We start from the raw sequence: 23,160 nt of genomic DNA, 5'->3' as shown, positions 1-23,160 counted from the left end.
AAATAGATAAAATCTTTTTAAAAAAAGGTAACATTCCATAACCCTACAGAAATTTATTAAAAAAAAAAAAAAAAAGAAAAGGCCACTATCTATACCCACTATGGCGGAGTGTTATACTTTGTAACTGTTATTACATGATGATTTGTTGTTCCAAAATATGTACTTTAAAACATAGGTTTCCAATTGTGATTTGTTTAATATAATTTTATTTAATTATAATTCTGTGCTAAACAATAGGCTTTATATAGGGTCCAGCAGGGGTAATGTCTGCTTGCATGTGGTTGGCAGTGGCAGCCGTACATAATGATTTTCTGTTTGTGTGTATTGAGAAACGATCACCACAATATATCCACAACAGTTAGCATCGTCACCATAGGCAGTTACGAATTTTTTCTTGATGAGAACTTAGAAGACTTCTTTGAGTCTTCATAACACTTCAGAGCATGGTTCTTCCCTTTTTCCTAAATACTTTAAAACACGCAGCCATGGCCCTGGCTGGTGTGGCTCAGTGGATTGAGTGCCAGCCTGTAAACCAAAGGGTTGCAAGTTTGATTCCCAGTCAGGGCTCATGCCTTGGTTGCAGGCCAGGTCCCCAACAAGGGGTGCATGAGAGGCAACCGCACATTGATGTTTCTCTCCCTCTCCTTCTCCCTCCCTCCCTGTTTCCAAAATAAATAAATAAAATCTTAAAAAAAAAAACATGCAACCACAGAGACTAGCCCTACTCCAATCATGGCCATAAATCTTAAACCTCAAATATAGAATAATCTGCACAGGACTGATTCAATCTTTTGAAAGGCCTTGAATGGGACCAATAATCAAATGTTCTGTTCATTATATCATCACATCGTATATCATTCTCTCTCTCCCCCTTTCTCTGGCTCTCTCTCTTTGGTTCCATTCTCATTCTCAGCGATGACCTTGCTCCCCACATTACAAATGAAACTGACACAGTGGGAAGAGAACTTCTTAGATCCTCATCATGCTGCTAACAACCACATACCCTCCCTTCCCATCTGTTATCACAGGTAAACTCTTCATGACTGCACCGTGCACAGCTCTCATCCCCCTCACCAACATCCGCATCATGAATTCTCCCCTTTCCNTAGCCCTACTCCAATCATGGCCATAAAGCTTAAACCTCAAATATAGAATAATCTGCACAGGACTGATTCAATCTTTTGAAAGGCCTTGAATGTGACCAATAATCAAATGTTCTGTTCATTATATCATCACATCGTATCTCATTCTCTCTCTCCCCCTTTCTCAGGCTCTCTCTCTTTGGTTCCATTCTCATTCTCAGCGATGACCTTGCTCCCCACATTACAAACGAAACAGACACAGTGGGAAGAGAACTTCTTAGATCCTCATCATGCTGCTAACAACCACATACCCTCCCTTCCCATCTGTTATCACAGGTAAACTCTTCATGACTGCACCGTGCACAGCTCTCATCCCCCTCACCAACATCCGCATCATGAATTCTCCCCTTTCCAACATCATGAGTTACCTGCTAGAGATTTGCTCTTTGGAAAAGACACTCTCTCTTGACCTTACTTTCTCTTCAGCTGCTCCCCTATTTCTTCACTATTCTTCATGGCAAAACTGCTTAAAAAAAAGTTGTCTATATTCAGAGTATCCGCTTTATATCCTTCCATTCTCTCTTAAATCTGCTTTAATCAGGGTCTCATCACTACCACTTCACCAAAGCTGCTCTTATCAAAATCATCCCTGATCTTCTAAAACTTTACTTAAATCCATGGCCGGTTCTTAGTCTTTGACTTCTGACTTTCAGCAATATTACCTAGATAATCACTCCTCTCTTCTTAATAAACTCTCTTAACTTCCAACACACATAATTTCTGGCTACGTTCCATCCTGGCTGGACATTCTTTCTTGGTCTTGTTTGCTGCTGATTCACATTCTCTCTTAGCTTTACTATTGGACTGGCCCGTATCCCAGCTCTTAATCCTCTCTCCTTTTTCATTTTTCTTTCTTTCTTTCTTCCATCATCTCTTATCATCTCACTGTTTCAAAGACCATTTGTATGCAAATGACAGTCGATTTTAATCTTGTTTTCAGACCAATCTCTCGAACTCCTGACATGTTTATCTCACCACCTATGTGATTTTGGCCAGGTCTCAGCACTATCAGATTCATAATCAGACTTCTGGCCTGGGCCCCACTTCTGCCTTCAAATCCACCACATCTGCTTGCCCTGCAGCCTTCTCTGTGGGATATGAATTCAATTTACTCAGCCCAAAACTCTTGGAGTCATCCTTAGGACCGCACATCCGATCCATTGGGAAAGCCTGTTGGCCCATCTTTAAAGTCTTTCCAGAATCTGAATCCTCACCACCATTTCTGCAACCCCACACCTCTCCCTACACCCTCTAGTGAGAGCGACAACCATCTCTCGACTGGATTGTACAGTGGCCTCCTATCGGACCCTTCTCCTTTCATCCTATCTACAGTCTATTCTCAAACAACAACCAGTGTTAAAAAACAAGCCAGATCATCATATTCTTCTGCTACAAACTCTGTAAGTGCTCCCATTTCACAGGGTTCAAAGTCCTTACAAGGTTCAAAGGGCCTACAAGGCCCTGCTCCATGTGATCCTGCTGACCTAAGCTGATGTTTTCCCCTCACTTCAGACTCAGGGGTTTCTGCTGTTCCTAAAACTTCCAGACTTACCCCTGTTCTAGGGCCTGTCCACTGCTTAGCCCTCTGCTGAAATTAACCTGCCCACTTACACAGCTCTCTCGGCCCCTTCTAGTCTTTGATCATACATCCCGTCCACAAGGTAGCCTACCCTAACCACCCTATTTAAAACCGCAACATGCAAACCTACCCCCTAACTCCCCTACTTTTCCTTTTACCCATAATACTTATTCTCTTCCTAAACACTATGTAATTTATCTATTTATTATATTTTTGTATTGTCTGTCTCTCTCAGCTAGGTGTATCGACTGTCTCACTATTGTACCCCAAGTACTTGAAGCATAATAAACCCTCAATAAATATCTGTTAAAAGAAAGGCATGTAGAACAATTAGAAAACTACTGTAATTTGTCAGCAATAACCCGTAAACCTAGAAAAATTTGTTTATGAAGAAACCTACTCTAATAGTCTGAAAACCAGCTAAGGATGGTTCAGTTCAGTCCTGCCTTACATATATTTATTGGAGATAGAATATAAATAATCCAGAATTCCCACCCTTGAAAACCTTACAGTAGAGAGATAGGTACTTTAAAAATGTTAAAATACATCAGAGCAGAAGCAGGGATTCCTGGAGAGAGCAGCGTGAGCAGAGGTTAGGAGACGTGAAACAGCACCGGGTGTTCAAGGAGCCAAAGTCAGTCTGATCAGATGTCTGACTGAGGTGATTAATGGTCCAGCTGATGTGCCAACTGGTCTGGATGACAGTCCCCAGTTACTCAATGAATGCCGACCTAGGTATTGCCGTGAAGGGGTTTTGCTGACGTGGTTAAAGATTGATCCGTTGAAATTAAATAAGGAAGCTTATCCTAGATAATCTGAGCAGGACTGATTCAATCATTTGAAAGGCCTTAAGTGCAGAGCTGAGGCCTCCTTGAAGAAGAAGAAATTCCACCTGTGGACAGCAGCAGCATCGCACCCCAGAGTGCTAGTCTGCCCTTTCTGACGGCCTGCTCTGCGGATTATGGACTTGCCTCGACAGACCTCACACTCATGAGCCAATTCTCTATAATGAATGTCTAGAATGTACCTTTTACTGGTTCTGATTTTCTGGTTGAACCCTGACTGATATAGTAATGTTTAAGGAAGAAGGAGGCAAAAAATGAAGGATGAGAAGCAATAGGGGCTAAAACATGAAGGCCACTTGCTTTTAGCATGCTAAGAGGTTTACACTTTACCCTTTAACCAACAGGACAAGCAGGGTGAATGGCATAATCAGGGTGGAGATGAACCATTACAGATTTGGTAGAAAGGATCTCCCGGGATGGGAGGCAAGAAGGAGAGAGAGATGCTGAAGACAAGAAGACCAGAAAAGTTACATGTGAAAGAAGAAAGGAACCACAAAAGAAGACTGTGTGGAAGCGAGCATACATGGTTTTGGGAAGGAGTGGTGGTCCATTCTGGTCTGCGGTGTCATAAGAGTCTGCCACTTATCACACTGTGACAAAAGAGGTTACTAAGGGCCTCAAAAACAGATGTGATGGAATGGAGGAGCTAGAAATGAGGTGGTAGTGTTTGGTTGAAAACTAGCTGGGAAGAGAGAGAAGAGGAAACCAAGGCAGATTATTCTGTGAGATGTGTGCCTTAGAAGGGAGGAGGAAAGTGGCAGAGGAGACAGCAAATAAAAGAGAAAGTAGCAAATGACTGTGATGAACATGGGAGAGGCCTAAGCCTATTTCATGGACCGAGGGGAAAGAGCCAGAAGTAGGGAGGGGAAGAGGAGAGGAGGAGGGGGGCACACTTCCCTCTTGAGCAGGGTTCAAGTGAGGAGGGGTGGTCAAGGCCACGGGTGAAGGTTACAAGTGAAGCGTTATTCAAGATCATTGGGAGGACCCTCATCTTCTAAAAACTGCAGGAAAGGGGGAAAGAACGGGAATAAACCAAGATACTCCCATTTGGAGATGAAGGGTAAGGAATCTGAAGTAATTTATGCCCAATGGCTCTGGAGTTTCTCGGTGCAGTTAAGAAATACAGTTGTTGAGGGAGATGGCTAGCTGGAAGGCTTGCTTTAGTTGGGGCTGGATGGCCTCCTGCCAGGACATTACACAGAGGAATCAGGATTGAGTGAGAGTTATACTAAATGACTGCTGAAGTCCCTCCAAATTCAATGTTTCTATGAGTCAGATGGACATTAAAGTTGCCTTGTTCACTGATGTTTCCTCATCACCCAAAACAATGCCTGGCATATAGCAGGCACTCAGTAAATTGGTTGAAAGAATGATACTTAAACAAGTTTCTCATCCAAACAAGCAAATAAAACCATTTTGTTACAATTAACTGCTTTGATATGGACTCATTTCAGCACTTTTTTACATGTTAAAATGCTTCCCATAGCCTTGAAACTTAATATGATCCCCGAATCTTAAGAGGATGTAGGCAAGTCAAACCAGGCATCTTGGGCTTCCAAGTGGGCGTTTTCAGTTTGACTTTTTCCCTGGTCTGTTCTATAGCAAATTATCAAGAAAAAGGCCAAACACCTTTTGTTTTATTATACAATAAGCTTTTATTGAACGGAGCAAGTTTATTCACTTAGAGTTTTCATTTAGACTCTACCACTGTAGGAAGAATATAGCCTTAACCTTTTGGACACACCAAGCTGTCCCTCCTCTTACTGGTCTTGGTGACATTTTTACCACTGATTCAAGTGAGCAAAGAGAAAGAAGCATGACTCTTTAAAAAAGCAAGCCTAACTGGAATTATGATGTGATTCAATGATAAAAATATATAACACAGGCTGTTTCAGGTTGCTGCTAACATGGGTCCCTGTCAAACTTTCCCCATGCGTTACCTGGGTGGAAGGCTTTGGTTTTCCCATTAGTGAGTCCAGAAGAGCTTGCCTCCATTTTTATTGACCTTCTAATTGGTGGGAGTGAGGAATGCCTGACCACGGGCAGGCGACGGGACCCTGGGTGGCTTGCCACACTTCGCCGCTGATGGATTTGCAAACGCTTTTCAGCCCCATGAATAGATACACTTAAACCTGGAATGAGAAATAGCACCATTATGTTGAAGAAGTCAGTTCAGAATTTCTAAAATGCCAGATTATTTTGTGGCATGAAATCCACGGAGCATAAGCAACTGTGCTGCTAAATTCTATGAGTGATGCTCGACGTGTAATGCCAGCAGATTTTCAGATCACATCATTTACTGAACACTGCTTCATTCAAAAATGGACAACCTCAGAGAGCATGGGTCCAATGAAGTCAAGTATTAAAATGCTTTCCAAAATCCTGGAAAATATGCAAATATTTGGCAGGCTACTGTTAGGGGCTTTGAGGCTGGAATTCCAATAAAAATCAAAGAACTTGTCAAAAAAACATGTATGCATGACCCATGGACATGGACAATGGGGTGGGGATTGACTGTGGGAGCAGGGGGATGGTAGGCTGGGTGGGGGAGGGCAAAAGGGGAAAAGTTGGGATAACTGTAATAGGATAACAATAAAAAATGTTTTAAATCAAAGAAATTTCTCCCCAGGATTCATATAGAGGCCAGAGTTGAAGACTAAACTCAGATTTACATGTCTGATAACCTTAGAATTATGTACTTCTAGAGCTATTTTATCTAAAAAAATGGCAAACATATCAAAAGCAAAAATAATAGTATAATAAACCCCATAACCCACTACCTAGCTTGAACATACATCAAGATTTTTCCATAAAGTTGGGAAAAAACATTTTTCCATCTTTTTTTGCATGTATCACTTTCTTGGTGGTTGGTTTGCTTTCTACATGCCAACACAGTTTGATGCATGTCAGTCTCATCAAAACCAATATTAATTGCACCAAATTACACTGATTATATATCAACATGGGTCATACCTACTGTACTAATACATATGAAATACATCAAATTCTGAGTTCAAAATATATTTTAAAAAACATACTGATCAACATTGGAAGTTGCTAAAATCCCAACTCATTACTCAAAAATTGATAAGTAAAGGGAAAGAAGCAAGCATTTGACCTGCCTTTCCTTTATTGGCCATATTTCAAGGTAACCAAATAGTTGACAAGAAAAGGTTCTTCAGTGGAATGGGTTGTGAAAACTTCTTGCATGTCTTGGGCCACACATGAAGCACACAAGCACTAACAAAAACTGATAAGCAAAAAAAGAGTTTTAAGCAAATTTATGATTTTGTGTTGGCCTGCGTTCATAGCCGTCCTGGGCCTCATGTGGCCCATGGGCCGCAGGCTGGACACTCCTGCAAGAATTCCATCAAATAAATTACTGATGGAAAAGAGAATTAGAAAATCATTTCAGAAGTCTCAATGAAATGTGAAAGGTGATATGGTTTGTCCAAAGAAGCGCTCTGAGGACAGCTGGATTGCAAAGTCATAAACGACTGAATCTAGATCTGTTCTTTAATAAAGGCCACAGAAACATGTCGGTCTTACCAATGCCAACCAGCCAGGAGGCATGGTTAGGAACCATGCCATCTAATAGGGGAAAGCTAAGCTTCACAAAATCACGATTTTTTTTTTGAGAGGAGACTCATTTGAAACTTGAAGGTAGAAATTTAAAGTCAGAAGTTACTCTGGCACCTTAGAGAGATGAGGAAACTGAGCCCTACAAGGTCAGACTGTCGATTTACATATTACCAGTACTGGCGAGCTGTAGTGAGACACCTACTAAAAACCCAGGCATGAGGGAAATAAAAACCCTGCTCAGAGGTAAACTGTAAATGAGTAATCATGGGTCGAGTGAGAAGTATGAAGGGTTGCCTTACCTATCTCCAAGGGGTGGTGAGAGATATGACCTGGGCCAATTTGTAAATTCTAACACATTTTAAGAAAGGATGACCTGAATCAGAATGAGGTTTGGTCAGCCAAGGAAGCGTAACACTCAGCAACAAACGAAATCAGTCTAGTGGAGACAAACTGGACGGCGTCCATCCAGGCAACAGCCTCAGAGTTTGAGAATCCCAAACGCACAGCCGGATAGATGGTCCTGACACACGATTTTACTCTCCTTTATCCACCTAAGTGCCCTGGCTCTGGCAGTGCCCACCAAGTTAGGATATCAGGATGCGGCTTCCAGTGCAGGGAGAGAGTGACCCAGACAGGGTTCTCAGTGTGGGCTGGCAAACTGGCATCTTGGGTTTCAACATGTCTACTCCCCATGACCTGCTTGGTATGAGTTTGACCCCAAGGTCTGGTTTTTAAGCCCACATGAGGTGGGCCTGTGCCTTGGTCTTGAGAAATTCACCCAGGTAAGGCCTGTCACACTGGGCGACCCCTTGGGAGACAGACAGCCTGGCAGCCTCCCCTTGGCAATGCATGCCCTGCTCTGGTGCTCAGGTGCCTACGCAAGTGCGTCATTAAATTCCTGGTCTCTTTCTATGGGCAGAACTACTACCACCCAGCATCAGCCTGGTGTTCTTCCACTCCTCTGTGCTCCCTACCGCTTCTGTATGCTCCACATTTCCAAGCAGATGCAAAACAAATGTCTGTAGGCCCATCAAGACTCCAGAAGAAGGCAGGCAGGTTTTCAGGTGACAGATGAAGGGGCTGGGAGCGATGTTTTAGAGGTCAACACCAGACAGTAAGTGCAGTCTCAGTCTGGGAATATGAAATAGACTGCTCTGCCCCAACACTTCTTCTTGCCCCTTCTGTGGAGGAGTTTTGGGCTGAGGGACCACAAATGTGAGTCAATGTGGCCCTTCTAGCTCTTATGTAACTCCTCTCAAGGAAACACAAAAGGAGAGATGAGAATAAAAATTACACAGTGGAAATAAATGGCACAGGTACTTGAAACTGTTGAATTCCATGCTTAAAAATACATAATAATAGACATCATGGGGAAATGTTAAAAATAAAGAAGAATTCATGACTAATACCAAGATAGGATAGATATGAGGAAAATGGGTATATATTGCAGGGGAATTGGGGGGAACCCCTGATGCCTGATGCAAATCCTTTCAGGTCCTCCGAGAATTAGGAGTTCACAGAGGTACATCTGTGGAGAGGTACAAAGGGCCCAGCACATGAGAGCTCTGCTCATACAATGGCCACATCCAGGGCAGGAAGAGATACATCAACAAACAGTATATGAGACAAAAGATACACTTCAAACATAAGAAAACATTAATATTTACAGAAGATCCAGCAGTCATATCTTCAGAAATGAATTGTCAGCCAATGAGTTACATCATCCAATTTGTTCTTAATTATATTAAAATATATTGACACAAAATACTGACCAGGCATTGTGCTTAGATATTAGTTATTATCCCATTAATGCTTCATCACAACCCCCAAAAGACAGAGAATTGGTATCTACATTTTATGGATGGGAAACCTGAGGCTTAAAAGATAAAGTTACTGGCCTGAGGTCACCAGCGATTAATTAAAATTGGAACCCAGCTCTTTTCCATTATGCCATGTAGCCTAATGAATTAAATAGCAGAACACAGGCTAATTGTTTTAGGTCTGCAGTGGTTCTGAGTAATTTAACAAAGCAGGGCTGGAAGGTGCAGTGTGCTAGCACTCCTTCGACCCAAACTCTTCCAGAACTCTTGTTTCCACTCCCTGCCCCACACTCTGCATCACACTGAAATGTCCTCCAGATTCTTGACTGGCCGCAGAACTCCTTAGCCAGTAAGAACCACTGAAACCTTCACCTGGAAGCCCTTCTAGTTCTTCTGGCCCACAGTCAACATCCAGTTCATTGCAATCAACCCCTGTCATGCAATGCCCTTGTCCTGTCATTCACCTGCCAGCACGGGGATGTCCCATTTTTCCAAGTAGCCCACGAGTCTCTAAGGCAGGGATCCTACTGTATATTTCTCCAATTCCTTCCTTGGCTCTGAACAAAGGACACTGCATACAGGGGTGAAGGGTGACAGTCCCCCTTCTGCCCCTTCTCCCCCTGCATGTGGCATTCTGCATGGGACACAGACTCCTTGGGCACAGGAGAACACAGGGTCAAGAGCCAGTCAAGGAAACGATGCTGAGCATGTTTACCTGAGCAGCAAAAATTCAACTCAGTGCTTCCTGTCTCACTACACCCTTGTCATCTTCCCTGGGTTTCCTGAGGCCTGACTTGGCCGTCTTCCTCGGCATCAGCAAGCAGCTTCCTCTCCAACTCAGCTGACAAAGCCCAGGTGAAGCCCAGGTGACATAATTTCTAACCTTCCCTCCATTCTACCTCAAAATATCTTTAAAAAGAAACACCTTTTGTTTTTGAGATCTATGATCTACCTTACGTGATGGAAAAATCTAAAGTCAGAACCTGGAGAAACACACCTTTAGGGACGAGAAGAGGGAAATACAGTGTGTGGTTCAACTGTAGGCACTGGAGCCAGAGTTTCTGGGTTTAAACTTGGCCACACTGTTGATTACCTGTTTTGCCTAGTGTATGTGATGCAGTCTTGTTGTGCTTCAGTTTCCTCACCTGAAGGCGGGGATGGTCGCAGTTTGTACCTCACCGAGCTGTACGAATGGATGAATACCTCTGAAGTTCTTAGAGCAGTGCCCGGCACACGGCAGTTGCTCGGGGGACAAGTGAGCTGTCGCCATTAGCTTCTATCAGATCAACGACTTCCTCTCCCTCTTCATGCTCACACCCTTCAGCCCTAGCCTTTAGCACCATTACCTCTGCTCGTCTGTTTTGAAACTCTTTTTCTCTTGTTCCCAAAGAGGACGTATTAGTTTCTTAGGGCTGCTATAACAAATTACACAACTCTGGTGGCCTGAAGCAACAAAAAGTCAGTATCGCACAGTTTGGGGGCTAGAAGTCTGGAATTGAGGTGTTGTGAGGGCTGTGTTTCCTCCAGAAGCTCTGGGGACAAAGTTGCTTGCCTCTTGCAGCATCTCGTGGTGCTGGCATTATTCCATGGCGTTCTTTGCCTGTGTCTACATACATCACCGCAGTCACTGTCTCCATCGTCACATCCCCTCCTCTCCGTGTCTGCGACTAATCTCCCTCCGCCTCTCTCTTATAAGGGCCCTTGTGGTGGCATTTCGTGCCCACCCGGATAATACATCTCAAAATCCTTAACTTAATCCCACCTGCGAACTCTCCCCAAATAAGGTCACGTACACGAGTTCTGGGGTTTAGGACATGGGCATAGATTCGGGAGCCATGGTGGGCAGCCTCCATGGAGACAGCCTCTCCCAGTGGGCATCTCCCAAAGTCTGACTCTGGCCTGCCCTTTTCCTGCACCTTCTCCCGTGTGATCGTGCACACTCCAAGTCCCCAGCAGTTGTCTTTGTGGGCTCGGCTCCCAAAGGCACTCCTGCTTTGCCGGGCCTCCTACATCTCAAGCCCACCTTTCCTACTTGGTCTGAGTCTCCTCCTGAGAAATTCAGTGAATCCACAGAAACATAACACATGTTTAATATTCTGATAACAGAAAACGAAGTTTGTATTTCTTTTAAGCTTCTCATATATTTTCCTTATGCCTCAGAAATCCTACCAAAAATGTTAGCAGTTTCCTCAGTAGAATAAAATTCCTCGGTGCTCCTTCCTTCTGGCCGGCTCCCAGGGTGACTAGCTCTGGCTGCGCCGCGCGGTGGAAGGTGTGCCCGCAAAAAGTGATCTGCTTCCATCCAAATGTCACTCCTGTGATTCGGAGGAGCTCTGTGCCACAGGAACATTTGTCGTTCTGTCACTGTTTTACAACTAGCAGCAGCCGTGCCTGTGCTGCATCCCTCTCCCTGTCATTTCTTAGATACATCATTTTTCAAATCACTGAAACGCTGTGTTTCGATTGCCACCACCATGAGCCAACATCACACTCACCTACTCCTAATTAAGAAAAGTCATCTGTGGCGTGGGGTGTTTATTTCCAGTTTTCTCTTTTTGTCAGCTTGAACTACAAAGTGGAGGACAAATGTAGCCCTTTCTCCTGCTAGAACCTTAGGAGAATGGAGGTGAGAATTCTCCTGGCTGCTCTCAGGTCTGGATTTCTTTCCCCAATTGTTTTGGAGCTTTTCCAACACATTTTATGAAACGTTTATAAAATAGGCTGATACCTTCCCATATCCCGGGGAGACGAACCACTCAAACCCACGGAACACCCTCAGCAAGGGTGCCCCTCATCATCAGCGTGGGTGTACCCCCATCAGAGGGGCCCAGAGCAAATGGATCCTGCAGAACTTTGAGTCAGAAAAGGTGGGGAACAGCCTGGGTGCAGGGCAGGGCAGCCACAGGTGCTGAGATGAAGCCGCGGAGCACCCCTGGGGAGGCCTGAAGCCGGAGCACTGCTGAGTTGCAGGCGGCCTGGTGACAGGGGCTGCCGGGACCCCAAATGTCCCCATCGCACCAGGTCCTCGTCTGGGCCGTGCTGCACCTCCTTCTGTTCACTCCCCCCCTGCACTGTGCACACGACACAAATCTGGCGACACCGGCACATCAACACCAGGAAGAACGTCCTGCCAAGGCGCCTTATTTGCAATTTTGTGACAGTTGTCTGTCTCAAACCCTGTAGGCAGCCAAGCACTTTGAAAAGAGACCAGAACTACCAAGGACTGGATAGATATTACATTACCCAGACTTCACTTTTGGCTCAATGTCTATATGAAGAATCTACAGAATCAGAAAGAATAAAAGCCTATAAGGAAGTTTAACCTTGAATTCAATATAAAGCACTGGAGATAAATTTCTGGGATTTCTCTAGGCCCTAAAATGGCCTTTTTGTAACTTCTTTCTCTCCTGCAACGGGGCTTGATTTAGAGTCTCATTTTCCCCTGCTACAGAACTCTAGCAGAAGGACTTCATTTCAGGAAACCATGGTGACAGACTGGGTTACTGTCCCCCGTGTTCCGTATCCTCTCTCTGCCACGTGACCCATCAGCAGTTCCCAGCAAAGAGGGAAAATATATTCCCTGCTCCACGGATTTGAGAGTTGATCATCAGAACTTCTGGCCAAGGGGATATGAGTGGATGAAAGTGGAGGCGTGAAATGTACTTGCATAGTTTGGGCTTGGTCTCTGGGGTCTCTGCCATCACCATGAAAAGCACATGTCCCAAGCCCCCATAGGCCCAAAATGAGACACACCAAACAGCCTGCCACCTGACCCGAAGCCCTGAGCCACGCCCCTCTCACCCAGGCCAGGTTCGCTTAGACACCCACCACTCAAACAGCCTTGCATGGAAAAGGCAAAGGTCCACTGAGGCTGGGGTTGTTGGTACCCAGCAGGGAACTGACAAACAGCCCCAGTGACAGTCTTTATCAGGTAGAATGAAATGGTACTAGTGGTTACAGTTTAGTCGTAAGTGGTAAGTTCACAAATAAAACACACTTCTTCTTGCCCCAAATGTCCTCCTGCAGACCCCCAGTTCACCCATTCTTCTAGAATCAGCTTATTCTTTGACCTTCTGAAGAAATCCCGTTGTCCTCAATCTCCCATCCAGCCCCACACTCCCACTCCCCTATGCTGACACGTCCCTTCTCTGTCAGCACCTGGTACATACTTACATCAAAGACACCTATCTGCACTGTAATTATCTGCACATTTGTCCCCTGAACTAGGGACTGGACTGAGTCTGTGTCTCATCGAATGCCTGTCATAATGCATGGCTCACATTTGGTGTTAATGTCAATGCTTCTAGATAGGAAAGGGGGGGGGCAAGTGTGGAAGATAGCAGGGGAACGGGACATCAACTAACCCTCATAACCTCTCAAAGTTTCTCCTCTGTTATGTTGACTTGGGAGAATGTTGAGTCACTGGAGGGAGCTGGGGCCTGAAGCCAGCAGGTATGAGGGCCAGGGGCAAGGAAATGGTAAAACAAGGGAGCCTTGAACAGCCGAACTGTCTCTACTCTCCCACCCCCATTCCCTCCAGGCCATCAGTTCACATCCTCTGTGAAAATGACCCTGTGAGCCTCTTTTCCTTCCTAAAGCATGATTTAACACTCTAGGAATGGTGCTATTCACTGCTGGTGAGGACATGATGGGATGGGCTCTCAGACATTGCTTTCTCGCCATTTGTAATTAGGCAATTTGGTCAATGTTTTATAAGTTCTTGCCTAAAGAATGTTTCCCTCTACAGATATGCAACACATTTCAAACTGCAGCTAAATGTTATTCCTTAACACTTAACAACAAGACTATATGCTTGGACCCATAGTTCTATTCTAGGAAGGAACCCCAAGAAAATGAGATGTATTAAGACTTACGTACAAAGGTGTTCCATTCAGAATTTTCTGTAACACGGGGAGGCAATGGAGAGGTGGGCTTCCAAGCAGAATGGAGACTGGGGCATATTCCAGCTCCCTGGAGCGGTGACTATGTGACTTTTGGTGAGTTATAGTAGCTTTAGGAGCTATGCCTGAATTTCTTCCTTTGTAAATGGGAGTTTAAATTAATATCTCAAAGTTTTGGGATAAGGACTAAATAGGGTATGTGTTCACACAGCATGGTGCCTGCCACGTGACAAGCACTCAGAAATGGTTCTTAGTGTCACAGTTATAACTGATAATACTAACATTACAACTATGATCGCTATTATGAACAGTGATCTTGAAAACTTGAGAAATACATGTTAAGAAAGGAATAGCTAAATGGTTAAATACCTATTAAGAGAGCCCACTCCTACGTCATAATGATATGTAGTAAATATGTGGGTGAAAATAGATTTTAAGACAGGGAAATGTTCACCTTCATTTCTTCTTCCTTTTTGACTATCAGCTGCCTTTGTCAATGAGCAAAACCACTGACTGCTGAAGTAAAAAGGGAGGGATTTACAAGGCTCTCATCTCCCCACTTGGGCTCCTTTCCATTTTCTAAATTTATTTTATTTTTTAAATTTTATTTTTTCATTGCCATTTACATTCAATGTTATATTAGTTTTAGGTGTACGGCATAGCAGTTAGACAACTAAAACTTTACAAAGGGTTCCCTTGGTATTTCTAGTACCAGCTTGGCTCCACACATAGTTATGGCAGTGTTACTGATGTTCCCTGTGCTGTGCTTCCCAGCTCCACCCCCCATGACTGATCTGTAACCACCAATCTGTGCTTCTCAGTCTCTTCACCTTTCCACCTGGTAACCCCCAGTCTGTTCTCTGTATCTATGAGTCTGTTTCTGTTTTCCTTGTTTATATTGTTCTTTAGATTCTGCATGTAAGTTATATGGTATTTGTCTTTCTCTGGCTGCCTTATTTTACTCTGCAGAACCCTTACCATTTGTGACAGCTTCTTTTCATTTTTAAGGGAAAAGGTTGGAGATGGTCTTCGTACCAGTGCTATTTTGTTGGCACTCACTCACCTCAGGCCGCTCTCTGTCCTTCCCACTCTGTGCCCTGGGAAGCTGACCCTACACACTGCATCACCAGGGGCCCCTCCCAGCACCCAATCAGCAGGCCTCAACCATGGTGGGTGGGTGCAGCAGGGCACCAGCAAAAGCTGGAGCATGGGAGGAAAGAGTTCGTTATTCTCCCCTGCTTCAGCATTTCTGTTGGGTGGCTCCTTCCCTAGCTACGTTACAATTATTTTTATCTCTTTAAACATAGTCAAGACTCTTCGCTGTTGCTAGATGCGGGGTGCTTGGCCACCTTGTCATTTCCTTAGCCTTTGCAACATAAAAAGTCCCTTCATTAACATCTGCTCATTTACTGGAATTGTGTTTCTACCTGAATCTTGATTAGCAGAGCCTTCAAATTCCATCTCTTTCCATTTTGACAGTGAATGGTTCTACATCCTCACAAATTAACATCGTCATTGAAAGGCTCTCATGGACTTCAGGTTCGCTATCCTTCACCTTTATTCCCCAAGACGTTCTCATTTGGTGTTAGTTGGGGTCATCTTTTTTTTCCCTCACAACTCTGAAGGCTAACCTAACTTCACCTCATCCTGTGATATTGAACTTGCCCTAGATCTTTACGTCCCCACTCAGGGAAACAGAGAACAGCCACGGATTTCTTGCCACCGCAGGAAAGCTATGGGGTGTTCCCTGTGTCCTGTGGACTTAGGCACGCTGCGCCCCCTGTCCAGGCAGACACAGAGAGGTGTCAAACTTACCGTATGATAACAGAATGCAGGGTGGCGCAAAGGCAGGTGGAAGCTGTGAGTATGCCAAACACTGAGTTTATTCTTGTATCATTATTAATTACTGCTTTATTTCCCATAGGAACTACTGTAAACCTACCTCTGCCTTGCCCTGTATTGTCCCAGCTGATATTTACTGAAGGATGTGAACAAGATAGAGGTAGGCAATTACAAGCATATGGTTCAAACTTAATACCTTGGGGAGGAGTTCTTTTTCAAGATCTTCAATTGTTTATTGATAAATTCATTCAATAAACACTTGTTAAGAGCTTCCTCTCTGCGAAGCACTGAGGATGCAGAGAGTAAAGGGCAGAGTCCCTTGCACTCACGGAGCTCACAGTCGACGGAAGAGGCATTTCCCCAGCACTAATGCAGCTACTTGCTACAACTGAAAGGAGAACATCAATACTCCTGTGCTTAAGAAAAATAATAAAAATCAAGGTCATTCAGTCTCTACTTAGATGTTGTGTTCGGATTCAGACATGCCTGTTCTCTGGCTCCCCCAAGACACCCAAATAAAATGTTCACCCAGCTCTGCCGGAAATAGAGGTGTGGCATTTGGAAATGTTTCTGGCTGCAGTTCTTCAACTAGAGAACAATGTTAATGCTCTGAGAAACACTTGTAATTTCTGGAGAAAGGCGATCACAGGTGAAATCCTGAGGGAACATCAACAAAGAGAATAACCAAAATAACAGTAACAATATAGTCAGCATCTATTGAGGGTCTACTATGTGACAGGCATTGTTTTAAGAGTGTTAATGATGTTAACTCATTTAATCATCATATCAATCATACTCGGTACATGCACTTTCTTTATCCTCATTTTATAGTTTTACAGGCAAGTTACTATGGTGAGATAGTAACTTACCAAAGGTCATGGCCAATATCAGAGCCTAGGCAGCCTGGCTTACCTACACAGCAACACTGCTCTCAGCAAGAGAAAGTAGTCAACAGGACTGCATGCTAGCAGAAGGCTAAATAGTTCAGAACTGAGAAGAGAAAGGTTTTAAGTGAACTGAGTCAGAAACAAATGGGTAAACACAAGGAAGAGTGAGGAAATGAGTCCTCAAAGCAACCCAAGTGCCCATCAGTAAATGGATCAAAAAACTATGGTACATTTACATGATGGAATACTACACAGCAGCAAAAAAGGAAGAAGCTCCTACCCTTTGTGACAGCATGGATGAAACTGGAGAGCATTATGCTAAGTGAAATAAGCCAGGTGGTGAGAGATGAATACCATATGATCAGAGACATTGAAATTAAAAGCAAACTGACAGTAACCAAAGGGGAAGTGGGAGGGGATAAAGAGAGGAAAAAGGGAGAAGGGTTTTCCGGAACATGTATAAAGGACGCATGGACAAAACCAAAGTGGGGTAGGACCAAGGGTGGGAAGTAAGGATGGCTGGGGTGGGAGGAGGTGGGGAGAAGTGGAGGCAACTGTACTTGAACAACAATAAAAAATACAAAAATACAAAGGAGAATATTAAAAAGAAAAGAAGAGTGAGGAGATGAGGCACACAAAGTACAGACAGAGAATCTGACGCACCAAATCTGGGTCCTATGACAGACGGAATGATGGGTCCCCAAAGAACTCCAAGTTCTTATCTCTGGAACTTGTGAATACGTCACCTTACATGACAAAGGCGATTTTGCATATTTGATTAAGAACTTTGAAATGGGGAGATTATCCTGGGTTACCCAGGGGAAGCCAATCTACCCGCACAAGTCCTGAGTCCTCAAAAGCAGAGAAACTTAATATACATGCATGCACACACACACACACAGGAATACTATGCAGTAATAAAAAGGAGTGAAATCTTGCCATTTGAAACAAAATAGATGATGAGGGTAAAGTGCTAAGTGACATAAATCAGACAGAGAAAGACAAACAATATATGTCTTTACTGTGAAATCTAATAAAACAAAACAAATGAGCAAACAAAACAAACAAAAACAGATGCATAGGAATGGAAACCAAAGAGATGGCTGACAGGGGGGAGAGGAGAGGAGTGAAAAAGGTGAAGGGGAATACTGGCAATAATATTGTGATAAATTTGCATAATGATAGATCATCATTAAAATTAGTGGGGTGATCACTGTAAGGTAAAAAATGTTGAATCACTATACTGTGCACCTAAAGTAATACAACCAATGAAATACTGTATACCAACTATATTTAAATTAAAAAATAATTAAATAAAGCAATTTAAGATGGGCAGACAGCCTTTGCTGGAGTCAGAGAGATGCTGTGTCACTGGCTCAGGGAAGGGTTGTAAGAAAGGGAAAGAGGCAGCTGCAGAAGCTGGAAAGTGCCAGGAAATAGGTTCTGCCCTGCGGCCTCCGGAAACAGTGCAGCCCTGCTAACCATTCTATTTTGGCCCTGTGAGAATGAACCTCTACCTGGCAGAACTCTTAAGATAATAAATTTGTATCACTATAAGCCACTAAATGTATGGCAATTTGTTACCACAGCAATGGAACATGAATTCAGGTCCCTATCTCTCCTTGTCGTGATCAATATTCTGAATAATAAACCTAGCTCTAAAAGTCAACGTAGCTTTACTCCTAGTAAAAAACATATAGATGGTAAGGTCCTTGATATTGGTCTTGGCAAGAGGTTTTGGAATTTGATACCAAAAGCAAAACTGATAAAAGAAAAATAAACAAGTGGGACCATGTCAGGCTACAAAGCCCCCGCACAGCAAAGGAAACCATCAACAAAGTGAAAAGACAGCCTGTGGAATGGGAGAAGATGCCTGCAGACCACATATCTGGTTAGGATTTAATATCTAGAATATGCAAGGAACTCACATGATGCAAGAGTAAGAAACAAAAACAAATAACCCAATTTTAAAACGAACGAAGGTACTGAAGGGCCAACAAGTGAAGGAAAAGATGTTCCACAGCACTAAGCATCAGGGAAATGCAAACCAAAGCCACAGTGAGTATCACACCCCATGCCTGTCAGGCTCATCAGCGAATACTGGCAGAGTATTATGTATTTTGTAATTGCGTAAACCCATAACTCTGTCTCCTCTGGACCGTGTTCTTTCATTGATGTATCCCAAGTGTCTGGCACTTAGAAGGCATTCGATAAATTTCTGTAGAAGGATGAAAGAAACAAGAATGGGGGGAGTTGGTGAAAAATTACTGAATGCCTGTGATTTCTCCTGATGCTGGAAGTACAAGATAAACAGGAAATGATCTCTGCCTCATGTTTTCCCAACCTTACTGAGGAGTATCTGATACATATAATTGTGTATATTTAAAGTGTACAATGTGATGATTGTGTGTATGTGTGTATGGGGAACTCCCCCGCAAAATGGAATTATCTTCTGGAGGGTGAGCCGCTGACCCTCACCAGAAGAAAACCATCTGGATCAGTGTACAAGCTGGTGTTGTTGTGGGAAGCTGTGTTCAGCTCCAGTGATTTTTTTTGAAGACTCTTTTAATGTGTTTACCCACTTCATGATGGGTGATTTATGAAGGCACCTGCCCACACTGCGCTGAGTGTTCAGCAGTTTTTGACCAAAATGGCATGACCCCCATGCCCACCCTCCCTATTCACCTGACGTTGCCCTGAGGGACCTTTATTTTATTTCCCGGATGAAACAAAGATTTATTTCAAAGGGAAACATTTTGCTGATGGGAAAGAGGGAGAACAAAACCAGCAGAAAGGCCCTTGGTGGTTTAGGACAGAATATTGTTTACCTTCTATGGAAACTGCAGAACTTATTTTGATGTACTAAAATACATCAAAATCAATGAGTTCAAAAACTGTTTCGAGCAGTGGGAAAAAAACATCTCCATAGGTGTATTGTGTCAAATGGAGAGTACTTTGAGGGCAACTGAACTTTAAATGTATAAGAATAAGAGAGTGAAGAGAATCACAGGGGAAAAGGGGAAGGACTCACATGAACAAGTATAAAGGACATATGGACAATAACTAAGGTGGGGGGTGGAGATGGGAGGGAGGTGGGGAGCACTGGGAGGGGGGCAGGGCTGGGAGTACAAGACAGAAAACTGTACTTGAACAAGAATTAAATAAAAAATGCCAAAAAGAATAAATGTACAATTTTTAATAAATAAACTCAGATTTTTTGGGTTGCCCCTCATATATATATCATCATGGAATGATTATCAAAAATCAAGATAATTAACCCAGCCATGAACTCGCAGAGTTAACATTTTTGTGCACGGTGAGAATGCTTAAGATCCACCCTCAGTAACTTTAAGCATACAAAAATATCTGCATATATATTTTTCTCCAAAGAACAAATAGAATACTTAACTTTTAATTCATCGGTTGTTTATTACACATTTACAATGTGCATAGCACTGTGCTAGGTGATGAAATAGACATGAAAGAGACCTGTTCTCGGCCCCAAGGGACTCCCAATCTCACAAGGAGATCACAATTAGATTCACAAACTCCAAGCCCAGCCCTGTTGGGGCCCAGAGTCATCCAAAGCTATCTGCTCCATTAGAGGAGGTCGAGACTAACCTACAGGGGTCCAAACTTCTTCCTTTCTTGGTCCTTTATCTACAACATATCTCCACTTGGGGAGGAATTATATAAAATAAAAAGCTAAATTGAGCATATAATACCATACCTAATATTCACAAGAATGTATTTCAATGAGCTGCTTCACTGTCAGAAATTTTAATGGCACTAGAAATTGTAGGAAGTGAGATTTATGGTACTCAACTCTAATACAATGACACCAAGCAAGCCCCTTTCCCCACTGGGGGGTCCATGTCTTCATGTACAAAAAGTCTAGCAGTACAAAATCCAGTCTCATTTGTGCCATAAAACAAGCACCTTCCCAGGGGGTGGCTTCTTGAGACACACTGATTCAAGTGCCATAGACAGAACTTCCAAGGTCTGAGGCCCAGTAATAAATATTGACTGGTGCCTCAGAGCATGCACTGTGCAGAAGGTAAAATGTAAGAGCCATCAATGGTTGATTCATTTCATTTAAAAATTTTTCATTGCTTTCTGAAAGCGAATAAACCAAGCAATGGTGATGCTTTCATTAATAAAATGCATACAATAAAATAAATGCCAGCTAGAGAACAAACAGCATTCCTCACACTTCAGCATAGACAGTAGAAAATATGCAAACTTGTGCTTATCCTACTGATTAGGAGAGAGATATTATAATTTTGTATTGGCAGCGGGAAAGTCAATTCAGTTCTACCCCGATTTTAAGTGCTTGGCTCTGACTTGGCTGGATGGGAGCCAATTTCTGAATAGTAACATCATTGACTATTTACACATAAGAGGGACTCCAACCCAGTATCTGATCAGGAAATGGAACAAACTTCCCACTGGTGTTGATGTTCTCTCCAGGAAGTCTCATCCTGTATGGTGGACAGACTGCATTGAGAAGGCTGATAATTAACACCTGTTCAGTGCTCATCTCATGTAGGACTCAACACTGTGCACACAGCACCCCAGTGAATTCACTGGACTCTGATTCCTGGGGGATAAGACTGGGCTAGATTCACCCCTACCCTCCTCAGCACCTTGTACCCTGGCTGGCACACTGCAGGTGCTCGGTAAATGTCAAATGGATTCTCACACTGCTCTGTAGTCACATGGCAGGTGGGCAGGAGAGCTGGTGTCCAGACTGTAATACTTTTCCCACCACACCAGCATATCTTCAACGGGTATTATTGCTTTGCAATTCTGAAAGTCGGAATTTGGTGACTAGTTGATAAACAATATTTTTGGATAATGCCAAAAAAACCTGAGATACATGTTCTAGTGTTACTCATTCCTTGCTTACCACTGGGGGAAGGAACAGAATAATGCAGAATCTACACTGATTAGTGTTTGAGATCAAGAACAGCTCTGAAATAGGACGGGTGCACTCAAGTGCTTGGGGTCTGGGTTCAGAGATTTACATCCAAATCTGCCAATTACCACCCCGTTACCTGTTTCTCTGCACCCCAGTTTCTTCATCTGTAAAACAAGGACAACTGTAGAAGCAATCCTGTGTGAACCCAACCCTCCCACTGCCCCATACCTGCACTTGAACAGTTTGAAGATGCTGAAGAGGCATTGCTCAACCACTGTAAATGGGTGTTCACAGAATCGCAAATGGGATCTCAGAGCAGGACTACCCAACAATTCTACCTACCCTTCTGTAGTATATTTTAAGGTGTCAGACCTCTGAGGTAACTCACCAAACTCCTGACATCTTCTCCCACCACCTCAGCTACTGACCCCACCTCATATTCCATTAAGGAAAAGAGGCACTCAGCCTAGAACCAACTCCAAGGCACCAACTCCAGAGGACCTATACAACGGCCTTCTATGACCTTGAAATTGGAAGAACGGCTGTTCTGATCATCAGCCCCTGCACTTGTCCTCCCACCTCTGCCCTCTCACCTACCTGCGCACTTCCTCCTGCAATTCTTTTCCTTCCTCACTCATCATTTGTTTCTCCCTCTCCCTTGAATCACTCCCATTGCAGATGAACATCCTTTACATGCAGAGACACTCTTGACCCACATCCCTGTCCAGGTGCCCTCCCCTTTCCTGCTCCCTGCCTACCACAAAACGGTGGGTGTCTTTTCAACAAACTCCAAGGGGCTTTTGGTCCACTACACTCTCACAGTGCTTGTCAAAGTCCCCAGAAATCCCCCTCTTGAATAAATCCCATGGGTATTTCTTTGTGTTTAATTTCTTTGCTCCCTCAGACATCTTCCTACTTGAAAGCCTGTCCTTCCTTTCAGGAAGGCGAAGAGAAACACAGTCAACAGCAAACCATTAAACCAAGTGCAGACATTTCTGAGTGTGGGGACCCTGTGCAACTGCACAGGTCACATGCCCATGAGGCTGGCTCCAGTCCCTCTTTGTCTAAGCACAGGGTAAGAGGGTCCCTAAGCACGATCTCAAGTCCTTTTCTCCTTTCTGCGTTCTCCCTCTAAGCACTGCATTTGCTCTCAAGCCTAACAACCATATCTATGCTGACGGCATCCAAATTAAATCTCTACTCCCAACTTCTCCCCTGAACCCTGGATTTTGTTATCCCACCACCTCCGTAGCATCTCCTCCAGCACGTTCAGAGGTATCTCAAACCTGATAGGGCCAAAAAACCTCTTGAGAGCCCCCCACAAATCCACCCTAAAAACCTGCCTGTTTCAGTACCCCAATTTCAATAAATGATTTTCATTCTCCCAGCTGCTCACACCCAAGCTTAAAAGTCGGTCTTGACCCCTCTGTTGCTCTGTACCCCAGCTCCAACCCATCAAAACTTCCTATCAGCTTTACCTTCAAAATATATCCTTAAACTGACCAACTTCTTACCACGTTTGCTACTTCCACTCCAGCTCAATACTTGGTGCATAACAGGAAGAGAATGAGTATTTGCCAATAAACGAGTGGGTGACTGGGGTTGCTGTGAGAATTGAGGCCATCGGTATAAAGCTATTAT

The 23,160-nt window shown here is 43.6% G+C and overlaps 1 protein-coding gene across 5 annotated transcripts in view; it reads right to left on the bottom strand.

The window, feature by feature from the left end:
- Positions 1–23,160, bottom strand: part of ANO4 (anoctamin 4) — a 347,220-nt gene that overhangs the window by 184,268 nt on the left and 139,792 nt on the right. For all 5 annotated transcript variants that reach the window (XM_037068229.1, XM_037068233.1, XM_037068231.1 and 2 more), the window contains exon 4: positions 5,507–5,698. In XM_037068229.1, the coding sequence (XP_036924124.1) occupies positions 5,507–5,698 (192 nt within the window). The remainder of the gene's footprint in view (positions 1–5,506; positions 5,699–23,160) is intronic.

The sequence above is a fragment of the Sturnira hondurensis genome, unplaced genomic scaffold (assembly GCF_014824575.4).
Source record: "Sturnira hondurensis isolate 20B ecotype Veracruz unplaced genomic scaffold, ASM1482457v3 Scaffold0017436, whole genome shotgun sequence".
Classification (NCBI taxonomy): domain Eukaryota; kingdom Metazoa; phylum Chordata; class Mammalia; order Chiroptera; family Phyllostomidae; genus Sturnira; species Sturnira hondurensis.
The sequence above is the reverse complement of the archived record's forward strand: the minus strand, read 5'-3'. Positions and strand labels throughout refer to the sequence as shown.